At 39.6% G+C, this 13,337-nt stretch overlaps 1 protein-coding gene across 4 annotated transcripts in view; it reads left to right on the top strand.

Annotated features, from left to right (window-relative positions):
* The window catches only part of LOC115133303 (polyadenylate-binding protein-interacting protein 2B-like), a 26,767-nt gene extending 13,952 nt beyond the window's left edge, over positions 1-12,815 (top strand). For 3 of the 4 annotated variants that reach the window (XM_029666400.2, XM_029666398.2, XM_029666397.2), the window contains exon 4: positions 10,147-12,815. In XM_029666400.2, coding sequence (XP_029522260.1) covers positions 10,147-10,203 — 57 coding nt within the window. In that variant the 3' untranslated portion in view covers positions 10,204-12,815. Of the gene's footprint in view, positions 1-2,575; positions 4,323-10,146 lie in introns of those variants that run through there. The other variant, XM_029666401.2, reaches the window with a different exon arrangement.
* Positions 12,816-13,337: the final 522 nt, after the last annotated feature.

Genomic DNA, 13,337 nt, shown 5'->3' on the forward strand with positions numbered 1-13,337 from the left:
AGTGCTGAACACACGCACAGCGTCAAACGCACACGGCATGTTATGTTTTCTGTGGAAGGTACTACGCAGCGCACAGACCCTCCTCACGCAATCAACTTCGCCAAGATGTGTTGAGTTTCCTTGTAGCGTTATAAAATGTTACCTCAGCTTTATATCCTGTCTCTATCGGAGTCTTTTATTAAAGTATGTTAAACAATGTTTCTGTTTAATTCTTTTCGTTAAATCATGCATAGCTGTTTATATTGCTTAAAATAAATGTGTTCAAATGGGCAGAATATTATCTACGCTAAACATCTAAACATTCGGACCACCTAATGCACTACCTTCTGCCCCCAGCACAGCCTCAATTTCTTAGGGGCATGGACCCTACAAGGTGTCGAAAGCGTTCCACAGGCATACTAGCCCATTTTGACTCCACTGCTTCCCACAGTTCTCAAGTTGGCTCAATGTACTTTGGGTGGTGTACCATTCTTGATACACACAGGTAACTGTGGAAAACCCCATCAGCGTTGCAGTTTTTGAAACACTCAAACTGGTGCGCATGGCACCTTGTACTATACCCTGTTCAAAAGCACTTAAATATTTTGTCTTGCCCATTCACCCTCTGGCACACACAATGTGGTTTTCAAAATCATTTTCCTCCCCTACAGCTACATCAAACTCAGTCCTCAGGACCATAAGGGGTGCAGGTTTTAGTTGTTGCCCTATCACTACACAGCTGACTCAAATAATCAACTAATTATCACACTGGGCTCCTGAGGACTGTTTGGGAATCACTGATCTGGAAGTGGATTTAACAATTGACATCAATAATGGATCAGACTGACCAGGTGAATGCTGTCATTGAAAGAGCAGGTGTTCTTAATGTGTTGTACACTCCGTGTATAGCATACTGCATTTTGATCAGTTTTGAAGAAAAAAGTAATGCTGGAAACATTTCTTGGAAAAGGCTGACCTTTGGATGTTTCATGACTAGAAATGGAAACATTGATTTTTAGAGACTAAGTAACAATAGCTTATGATTATAGGGTGAGGCTATACTGGGTTCTCACTGACATCGTCATTCCAATTCAATCATTCCAGTTCAATCAGTCACAATTATCAGCTTTGGTATTGACATCAGTGAGCAGTCATTCAGAGTGAGGTGAAACACATTGGAGGCCTACCAACTGAAAACATTGAAAACAAAAATTATGAAATTCAGACCACAGAAATCCAATGTTTATATAAAATGTCTGCCTTTTCCCCTACATTTTAAAGTCTGACTCAATTTAATATAGTGGACATTCTTGGGCTCGGGTAATATTTCAGTCCCTCTGACTTTTTTATTTTATTTTGGGTCACCAAAATGAAATGTTAAGAGTTTTTATATATACCTTGAAATATCCAGTATAATGAGTTGAACTAAATAGCATTAATTGAAACTTTTATTTAAAATCATATTTTTTAACTGACATGAAGAATTGTCAAGAATTGCGGTTCACTTAATTTTTACTTGGGAAATTAATATTAAAATGTGCACATAATTAACTTTTTTGCCATTAATGCAAACATTTATTTTGTTTAAAGTATTTTTTAAATCAAATAAATGCATGATTATTGATTTAAAATCACATAATTTTAGCACTGTCCCCCAGTCTACACTCAACCCTGTCACGCCAACCAAACTCCATCAATAATGGTCAGTCCACCCTTATGTGCCATCATTAACAGGAAGTGACATTTTTTCAACTGAATGGTACAGAAACAGGCAAGTAATCACATTATGTTATCTGTTTTTTTAAAGTCCGATGGGGATCGTCGAGCTGACCAACTCAACCCTGTTAGATGAAATAAAGATGGAAAAGAGTACTTATCAATGTGTATTTTCATGGGTTGAAGTATAAATCTATCAATATCAAAAAAACTCAACCGGTCATGTTTCATTGTAACAGGGTTGAGTTATTTATGAATATTGCATCTAAACAAATGAATTATTCAATATTATACATATTGTTTATATTCACTTATGAAACATGCTGTTATGTTCCATGTGAATTTTATTTTAAAGCATGTAGCCTGGTGGTAGGAGAGTTGGGCAAGACTTCGGTTCTTTTTAAGTCGCTCTAGATCCTTACTCAAGGATTATAGTGTATATATTCTAAGAATCTTTGCTTTAACATTATTAATTGAAACGTCTAGGGAATGACGGCGCCCACATCAGCAGCAGAAAGACAAAGGCAGTGTCAAGCACGTCAAAATGCTAACTCAGAAAAAAGGGAACAATACCTTGAGAGAGCGCGTCAGAGATGGAAAAGAAAGGTTGAGGCAGGGAACAAGATAAAGATCAGTGATTTAAGTGAGAGAGACCAGTCTAAACAGTGGAACAGCATACACAAGAAGCAAGGAGAGGAAATGAGCATGTGCGATGGAGATGATGCCAAGCCCCATTGACAGCATTGCCCTCCACCTTGAGAATACATCAGGTCATCATCCTTGCTCCTGGTGAGCTGATGTCTCGTGATGTCAGCTGCCTTTGTTCAACAAAGAAGGACCTAAACTGTACATGCTTTAACACACATCACTTAAATTTCAGGCAGAAGGTCCTGGCTGCTCCAGAACAGCCAGCCAATGAGGAAAATCCACAACCTCTAGACGAAATCCAGTGGGGAAATCCAAGTCTTCTTGGGTAATGGTGTGGAATATGATAACCTGTATTCAGGCAGGCATCATCCTTGGCACGGATGGAATGAGTGTATAAGTGAAATTAATGCATCGTGTAGGACCAAACAGATTTGTCTGGCCTTCTCAAGTCGTCATCCACTGGTGTCAGTTCAAATTTGTCACATGCGCTGAATACAACAAGTGTAGACCTTACAGTGAAATGCTTACTTACAAGCCCTTAACCAACAATTCAGTTTAAGAAAATGCCCCCCCTAAATTAGAAAGAGGTGAGAAAAAGAGAGCAGCAGTAAATAACAATAGCGGGATATATATACACTGGGGTTGCCGGTACAGAGTCAATGAGCGGCGGCACCGGTGTCGACGATTCCACCCCCACAGCGTGTGACATCCCGCCTCGTTGAGGGAGAGATGTGTGGGCCAGACTCTCAGGAAGAAAACCAAGAATGAATGAATATGGTGCTCCAGAGAAGTATAGTCATGCTGACACTAGTGCTGTAGTTAGCTGTTCTAGCATTCTAAACGCCCTTGGAAAATGTTCCTACGGTTTGATGACACGTTGACATTTTCTGATAACCTGTTGAATGTTAATTACCCTAATGCGTGATGTTTTTGTTTGTTTAGATATTTACTGCAGTTTGGTTAATAAAACCCAGATTATTCTAAATATATCTAATGTCCTTATTACGTGGTTGCATACAATGAAGTGCAATGTTTTGGGGTAAATCTTGGCGGGATTTTGATAGTAAACTAATTTATATGGAAACCGATGTCTCTCTAACCCTTTCACAGTTTTCAACCCTAGTCTCAACCCTGTCAAATGACAATATTTGGTAAATAAAATGGCAAAGAAGAATATGAATTTAATGTTTTCTGAGCTCAGTCTGAAATGTTAAGCACAATGTCAAGAAGATTAGTTCTTTCTGAATTGAAAGCATTTTATTTATATGATGAGCTCGCTGATGATGTGTATTTCAGGGTTTAATATAGTAAATTTGAGGTTTTACATGAATTGTATATTATAATACTTGGTTTGGGGGACACATGAGCATTAGGTAAATGTTGCTTTTATAACAAGTATATTTTTATAATCATATTTAGACCGTCCATATCTGTGACTGGGTTGAAGATAAATGGTGTCCATATCAGACACAAATTGACAATAAAAGGGCTTTAATGCCGGAGTTGGGGAATATGTTTTCTTAAAGGTTTAATATGTACTTAACGTTGTGGGGTGTTCAGAAAATGCATTTTCTCTTAAAATAAAAGTATATTTCTAAAATATATTACCGCAGCCCAAGAATGACCCATAGGTCAAATGGATTTTGTAATGGCCTATGTCGTTTCATTATGATACGGAAAATCTAGGCTATTTCAAAAGAACAGAATCCCTTATTGAGTTGACCTTAATGGCCTTAGTTGACCTTATACTAAAGATCTATCCGAGGTTCAACTTTGAAGGCAAGGGCATCTTTTAAAAATGTTTTGATACTTACCTCATGTCTTGGTAATGAGAATGTAAGTCCATTTGTTTTGAAATCAGTATTTGTCAATCTCTCCAATTGATCCCATTTTCAATCAAAAAATATGCATGAGAGATTCACAAGACTAACATTGTAATAAAATTAATTACAAGGAAATAAAGCTTTTATTTGTTGAAACAGGGTTCAAGTTCTTTGTCTAATTTCACAGATAAATGCTTTATATTGATAGGCAAACACTGCCATTAATACAAATAACACTTATTTTAATGCACACGATTTTGGACAACTACATTTTTGGGGGGTTACATTCCCATGACACCCAAAATACGTTTCTCTTTAGGTCATACTTAAATGTTAAATAATAGGCACACAAACTAAAGTATGCTGCTAATGAACAATAATTAGGCCTAGTTGATTACCTTTGAAACTATCCTCTGAACTGCCGGATCTGAGTAGAAGGGTTGGATAGATGGCAATTGAATTGCAAGTTGTTCATATGTTAATAATCCAAATAGTGTGCTTACAAAGAACTTGCACTACTACCCTCAGCATTCATTATTCTTAGAAGAGGTCAGAACAAGCAATGGAATCTGAATTTGTCCTCTGTGCATGGATGGTGCATGAAGGCGAATACCGACAAACATGACCAAAAGAATGTGGACACCTGCTCGTCAAATCCCATTTCAGAATCCTGGGCATTAAATATGGTGTTAGTCCCCCTTTTGCTGCTATAACAGCCTCTACTCTTCTGGGAAGCCAGTATAACTTTGCTGTGGGACTTTCTATTCTGCTACTAGAGCTTTAAGGAGGTTGGGCACTGATTGTGGGCTGTAGGCCTGGCTCGCAGTCGGCGTTCCAAAGGTATTCGATGGGGTTGAGATCAGGGCTCTGTGCAGGCCTGTCAAGTTTTTCCACACCGATCTCGACAAACCATTTCTGTATGGACCTTGCTTTGTGCACGGGGGAATGGTCATGCTGAAAGAGCCTTTCCCAGACTGTTGCCACAAAGTTGGAAGCACAGAATCATCTAGAATGTCATTGTATGCTGTAGCGTAAAGATTTCCCTTCACTGGGAGCTAAGGGGCCTAGTCCGAACCATGAAAAACAGCCCCACACATCATTCCTCCTCCACCAAACTTTATTTTCGGCACTATACATTGGGGAAGGTAGCGTTCTCCTGTCATCCGCCAAACCCAGATTAGTCCATCGGACTGCCAGAAATCTGAAGCGTGATTCATCACTCCAGAGAACGAGTTTCCACTGCTCTAGGGTCCAATTGGGGTGAGCTTTACACCACTCCAGCCGACGCTTGACATTGTGCATTTTAGTCTTTGGCTTGTGTGCAACTAATTGGTCATGGAAACCCATTTTTCATGAATCTACAGACGAACAGTTATTGCTCTGACGTTGCTTCCAGAGGAAGTTTGGAACTCGGCAGTGAGTGTTGCGACTGAGGACAGACTATTTTTACGCACTTCAGCCCTCTGTGAGCTTGTTGTGGTCTACCACTTTGCATCTGAGCTGTTGTTGCTCCTTGACGTTTCCACTACACAATACCAGCACTTACAGTTGACCGGAGCGGCTCTAGCAGGGCAGAAATTTGACATGAACTGACTTTTTGGAAAGGTGGCATCTTATGACTGCCACGTTTTGAAGTCCCTGAGCGCTTCAGTAAGGTCATTGTACTGCCAATTGTTTATCTATGGAGATTGCATGGCTGTGTGCTCGATTTTATACATTTGTCAGCAACCGGTATTGCTGAAATTGCAGAATCCACTTTGAAGGGTTATCCACATACTTTTGTGTATATACATACATGTCCTTTTGGAAGTGCACCGAGTGTGATGCTTTCCTATGCCAAAGTTGCCTAATCCTCACTGATGGTTATCTAGAGAATGCTCGGCTTCAGATCCGAAAGGTGAATATCCTGAAGGAGAAAAGCCTGGAAACCCAGGAAGAAACCAATCAAGTTGTGGACCGTGGTACACATGGATGGCCTGTGTCTATTTGGGGAGAAATGCTCTCTCTGGAAAAACATGAAGTTGATGCATCTACAAAAGAACTAATCGGCATGGCCCCTGTACCTACCTCCCTCTCTGAACTCATCATCCCTGACAGCTATTAGGGCTACAGCGGAGAGCTGTTACTCCAGCAAGACAAAATTCAGATCTTTACAGCCAAATGCAACTTAGCGTCCCCGTGCGACTAAGTACTGGTTTACAGATGGAATATTCAATACAACCCCCTCCTGTAGTATAGATATAGTATAGTCTGTTTTTAGCCTTCAGCCTTTATATAACCATATGAATGAATTTACATACAAAAGTCTGCCCTTATGAGCAAATATTTATATAGGCCTAGGCTACAATATTCTGACTTTGGCGATATTTGAACCAATTTCTGTAAGATGTACATGCATATCGATATTTTCAATGTGTATGTACAGTTGAAGTTAGAAGTTTACAGCCAAATACATTTGTACAATTCCTGACATTTAATCCTACAAAAATTCCCTGTTTTAGGGCAGTTAGGATCACCACTTTATTTTAAGAATGCGAAATGTCAGAATAATAGTAGAGAATGCTTTATTTAAGCTTTTATTTCTTTCATCACATTCCCAGTGGGTTAGACGTTTACATACACTCAATTAGTATTTGGTAGCATTGCCTTTAAATTATTTAACTTGGGTCAAACGTTTCAGTTAGCCTTCCACAAGCTCCCCACAATAAGTTGGGTGAATTCTGGCCCATTCCTCCTGACAGAGCTGGTGTAAACGAGGCCTCCTTGCTCGCACATGCTTTTTCAGGTCTGCCCACAAACTTTCTATAGGATTGAGGTCAGGGCTTTGTTGGCCACTCCAATACCTCGACTTTGTTGTCCTTAAGCCATTTTGCCACAACTTTGGAAGTATGCCATTTGGAAGACCCATTTGCGATCAAGTTTGAACTTCCTGACTGATGTCTTGAGATGTTGCTTCAATATATCCACATTTTCCTCCCTCGTGATACAAATGTATTTTGTGAAGTGCACCAGTCCCTCCTGCAGCAAAGCACCCCCACAACATGATGTTGCCACCCCCTTGCCTCACGGTTGGGATGGTGTTCTTCGGCTTGCAAGCCTCCCCCTTTTTCCTCCAAACATAACGATGGTTATTATGGCCAAACAGTTCTGTTTTTGTTTCATCAGACTAGAGGACATTTGCAAACCGTAGTCTGGCTTTTTTGGCGGTTTTGGAACAGTGTTTTCTTCATTGCTGAGCAGCCTTTCAGGTTATGTCGACATAGGACACGTTTTACTCTGGCTATAGATACTTTTGTAACCATTTCCTCCAGCATCTTCACACGGTCCTTTGCTGTTGTTCTGGGATTGATTTGTACTTTTCGCACCAAAGTACGTTCATCTCTTAAAGACAGAATGCATCTCCTTCCTGAGCGGTATGACAGATGCGTGGTCCCATGGTGTTTATACTTGCGTACGTGGTACCTTCAGGCATTTGGAAATTGCCCCAAGGATGAACCAGACTTGTGGATGTCTACCATTTTTTTCTGAGGTCTTAGCTGATTTCTTTTGAATTTCCCGTGATGTCAAGCAAAGAGGCACTGAGTTTGAAGGTGGGCCTTGAAATACATCTACAGGTACACCTCTAATTTTTTCAAATGATGTCAATCAGAAGCTTCTAAAGCCATGACATCATTTATGGAATTTTCCAAGCTGTTTAAAGCCACAGTCAAATTAGTGTATGTAAACTTCTGACTCACTGGAATTGTGATACAGTGAATTATAAGTGACATAATCTGATGGCAAACAATTGTTGGAAAAATTACTTGTGTCATGCACAAAGTAGATTTCCTAAACGACCTGCCAAAACTATAGTTTGTTAACAAGAAATGTGTAAAGTTGTTGAAAAGAGTTTCAATGACTCCAACCTAAGTGTATATATGGATATACACACACACACATACAGTTGAAGTCAGAAGTTTACATATACTTAGGTTGGAGTCATTAAAACTTGTTTTTCAACTACTCCACAAATTTCTTGTTAAACTATAGTTTTGGCAAGTTGGTTAGGACATCTATTTTGTGCATGACATGTACTTTTCTTCAACAATTGTTTACAGACAGATTATTTCACTGTATCACAATTCCAGTGGGCCAGAAGTTTACATACACTAAGTTGACTGTGCCTTTAAACAGCTTGGAAAATTCCAGAAAATGATGTCATGGCTTTAGAAGTTTCTGATTGACACAAATTATGTCAATTATCCTATTGGAGGTGTACCTGTGGATATATTTCATGTCCTACCTCAAACTCAGTGCCTCTTTGTTTGACATCATGGGAAAAACAAAAGAAATCAGCCAAAACCTCAGAAAAGAAATTGTAGACCTCCAAGTATGGTTGCTTTATTGAATGTACTTTGGTGCGAAAAGTGCTAATCAATCTCAAAACAACAGCAAAGGACCTTGAAGTTGCTGGAGGAAACAGGTACAAAAGTATCTATATCCACAGTAAAACGAGTCTTATATCGACAGAACCTGAAAGGCCGCTCAGCAAGGAAAAAGCCACTGCTACAAAACCGCCATAAAAACGTGCAACTCCACATGGGGACAAAGATTGTACTTTTTCGAGAAATGTTCTCTGGTCAGATGAAACAAAAATAGAACGGTTTGGCCATAATGACATCCTTATGTTTGAGGCTTGCAAGCCAAAAGCTTGTGGAAGGCTACCTGAAACATTTGACCCAAGTTAAACAATTTAAAGGCAATGCTACCAAATACTAATTGAGTGTATGTAGACTTCTGACCCACTGGGAATGTGATGAAATAAATAAAAGCGGAAATAAATCATTCTCTGTACTATTATTCTGACATTTCACATTCTTAAAATAAAGTGGTAAATAACTGACCTGAGACAGGGAATTTTTATTAGGATTAAATGTCAGGAATTGTGAAAAACTGAGTTTAAATGTATTTGGCTAAGGTGTATGTAAACTTCCGACTTCAAGTATGTATGTATGTATGTATGTATACATACATCTTCCCACTCATATGAACAAATGTATACTTTTGCAAAAATATATGCAACATTTTCAAAGAGTAACGGTTTATATATGGAAATCAGTCAATTGAAATATGCATTAGGCCCTAGTCTATGGATTTCATATAACCGGGAATACAGATACCTTTTACAAATTTTTTTTTAAAAAGGGTAGGGGCGTGGATCAGAGAACTTATCTTGACGTGACCACCATTTGCCTCATGCAGTGCGACATCTTCACATAGTTGATCAGGCTGTTGATTGTGGAATGTTTTCTCACTCTTCGATCAGGAACACGCTGTAGTACATGTTGATTCTGAGCATCCCAAACATGTTTAATAAGTGACATGTCTGAGTATGCAGGCCATGGAAAAACTGGGACATTTTCAGCTTCCAGGAATTGTGTATAGATCCTTGCGACATGGCGCAATGCATTATCATGCTGAAACATGAGGTGATCGCGGCGGATAAATGGCACGGCAATGGGCCTCAAGAACTCGTCATGGTATCTCTGCATTCAAATTGCCCTCAATAATATGCAATTGTGTTTGTTGTCCGTAGCTTATGCCTGCCCATACATTTACATTACATTTAAGTCATTTAGCAGACGCTCTTATCCAGAGCGACTTACAAATTGGACATACCATAACCCCACCTCCACCATGGGGCATTCTGTTCACAACGTTGACATCAGCATTTACCGCTCTGCGGTTGTGAGGCCTGTTGGACATACTACCAAATTCTTTACTATATTATGCATTGTGGTGATGCTTCTGCATGGAACACACACACATTAGGGAAAACCATTCACTTATACACACCATATTCTGTACAACAATGGTCTTCTCATTGTAAAATGTAAATTAGTTTGTACAATTTGAGGGTTCTCACACTTTCTCGCTCTCTCCTTAATCACTCCACTCCTCCGTCCCTCAATCTCCTCCCCCCCTCCATCTATCTCTGCAGAGGAAAAGCAACTTGAACCCTGATGCGAAGGAGTTCGTTCCGGGAGTGAAATACTAGGAGTCCCCCTCTACCCCAGGGAGCACGAACATTCACGCTCACATAACCTTGCAGAGACTCTGGCGGCCTTGACCGCAAAACACACACAGGTCCAGGGTGTGTAGGTAGAAACCTGTAAGGGGGTGGGGGAACTTATTTTCTTTAAGATTTGTATTTTATTTGTTTCAACTTGTAATTTAAAGGACAGGGGCGGGGTATCAGTATCAACAGAGCCCTACAGAGGGCGCTGCTGCTGCATTTACATTCGATGTGTATCCCAAATAGTACCCTATTCCTTATGTAGTGCACTACTTTTGACCAGGGCCCAGATTCACAAAACATTTCTAAACGCAAAAACGTACAAACTAGCTTGTTTTTATTCTTAAGTGTATTATCTTAAGATTTAATGATTTTCTTAGGAACTTCTCAATCTTCTTAAGATGCTTGTTGCTAGGCAACCGATTTAGCAAGCAATGGCAATCATGTTAGCATATTTATTACTATTCTAATACTTGGGTTTAAAATGATCAATACTGAAACTTTTAGATGATGTTTGTGTGAAATAAACATGTTCAATTGCTTATTTACATATTTTTTTTAGCTATCTTGGAATTAAGAACATTTCCAATGAAATTTATTTTCAACTTTTTACTTAAGGAGAAAATGTGCAATAACATTTCCAATAACCTTTTTGAGGAATAGCAACTTTGCTTAACTTTCTTCTTAACTACCATTTTGTTCCTTAAGACTTTTCTTCTTAAATCTATATTTAAGGTTTTGTGAATCTGGTCCCAGGGCCCTACCATTGTTGGTCCCAGGGCCCTGCCATTGTTGGTCCCAGGGCCCTGCCATTGTTGGTCCCAGGGCCCTACCATTGTTGGTCCCAGGGCCCTACCATTGTTGGCCCAGGGCCCTACCATTGTGGGCCCTGATCTAAAGTAGTGCACTCCATAAGAAAACGGGTGCTTTTTCGGATGCATATAAAGGCGTACATATACAGAGAAATTGCAAACTCTTGAGATTTTCCAACTTTATTTTTTACTTGTCATGGTTGCCATGTTGGCACCTAAAAGCGAATTGCAAATGATACCCTGTTCCACTATAGAGTGCACTACCTAGTAAAAATAGGGTGCCATTTTGAGATCTGCATTTATAAGTTTCATGGCGGCCTTGTTGGTGCCAGAATGTTCCACAACGTTACCATTCTAATTGGAATCCAACTACGAATGTAATTATTGTTAACGAACGACGACTGGAGCCAACGTGGACGACGGACGACACGGTTGGCCGTTCTAGATTTCTGTGACTACGTACCTCTGGTCACAATATGACATTACTCTTCTGTCTCATTTCCCATTATGAGCTGTTTTTATTTCTCATGGGCCTGGTTCCAAACCAATTATTCATATTTCCTATCCCCTACACCCTTTAAACTTAACTCTTGACCTCGAAGCCAGTTCCGCTGCATTTTTTAATTTTTTATCTTTCCCTCTAATCAGGGACTGATTTTAGAACTGGGACACCAGGTGAGTGCAATTAATTATCAGGTAGAACAGAAAACCAGCAGGCTCTGACCCTCGTATGGTAAGAGTTGAATACCCCTGCCCTACACCATTGTTCACTCCCTCCTTGTGGGTGAAAAAGTTGAAGTTTTATTCCCCATAGGCTGCGTTTACACAGTCACCCGAATTCTGGTATTTTTTTCCCAGTAATTGGTCTTTTGACCAATCACATCAGATCTTTCCAATCAAATATTTTTCAGAGCTGTTCTTATTGGTCAGAAGACCAATTAGTGAAAAAAATATCAGAATTGGGCTGCCTGTACAAACGCTGCAATATAGTCCTACTTTTAATCAGAACCTGGAGTCCTGATCTAAAGAAGTGCATAATTTGAGGTGTCACGTGATGGGGAACCAGAGTGCATGGGTTAGGGTATTGGTGTTTGGTTTGTAACTAGGCCGTTCCCTGTGTTGCGTCTCAAATGGCACCCTATTCCCTTTATAGTGCACTACTTTTGACCTGTGCTCTGGTCAAAAGTAGTGCACTCAATGGGGAATAGGGTGCCATTGCCTCTCGCAGTACTGAAGGAATGGAAGCATCATGTTGAACTTTGTTGGATCAATAATGTTGAGGTTTATCAGGTTTATCTGTTAATCAATCTCTTGTTTTTAGAGGAACAAGGTGTTTGTCTCTTGGGTTGCCGTAGCTTGTGGTCAAAACGGGAATGGATGTGTCCCCCAAATAGCACCCTATGCCCTTCTTTTTAAAAAAAATTTTTTTAACCTTTATTTATCTAGGGCCCATAGCATTCCCTATGAGCTCTCAAAGGGTCCTGGTTAAAAGTGGTGCACCACATAGGCAGTTGGGTACCATTTATGAATCACACTAATCTTAACTGTTATGGTGGGGGGGAAAACGCTAGATTAGTGTCTAGGGGAGGTTTAAAATGAATGAATGGGTGGGACTTGAGTGAGGGTTGACTAACCACAGGCCACGTGCACCCTGGGTCAACCAATAGGAATTGTCTGCCAGTTGGATTTACATGAAAATAATGGATTTTGAGTTGGAAAAAGTCCCAACGACCCAAAGTACGAATTTCAATACAACAAGATGAATAAAAATGTGAAACTGCAGGTATGTCTGGTGGTCTTAATAAAAAATCAAAAGTGAACTTGTTAAAATCAGTGATTTGATCAAATAAAGAAGTTAATCTCAAGGAAAGGATGTAGGTAAACAAGGGAGTGGGGAAAACAGGTATGCAGATCTCAACCAGGACCAAGGTCAAAAATAGTTGCTTCGACCTTCCCATTCATCTGAGACACACGCGCACGCAGTGCGAAGGTTTCCTTGAACATCTTTCAGTGAGATTGGTTTATATGAGGCTGCTCTGTTCTACATCATCACTGCCATTATCACATCATTGGATACATGGACCTTCTACACCCTACTCAAATATAATTGAGAGAAGGTTTATAAGTTACTATTCCTAAGGTTTATAGAGAAATGTATTGTAGAACAGCCCTCATTAGCATAGTTAAATACACTGCTCAAAAAAATAAAGGGAACATTAAAATAACACATCCTAGATCTGAATGAATGAAATATTCTTATTAAATACTTTTTTCTTTACATAGTTGAAAGTGCTGACAAAATCA

Source organism: Oncorhynchus nerka, linkage group LG8, assembly GCF_034236695.1.
Source record: "Oncorhynchus nerka isolate Pitt River linkage group LG8, Oner_Uvic_2.0, whole genome shotgun sequence".
NCBI classification, from domain to species: Eukaryota; Metazoa; Chordata; class Actinopteri; order Salmoniformes; family Salmonidae; genus Oncorhynchus; species Oncorhynchus nerka.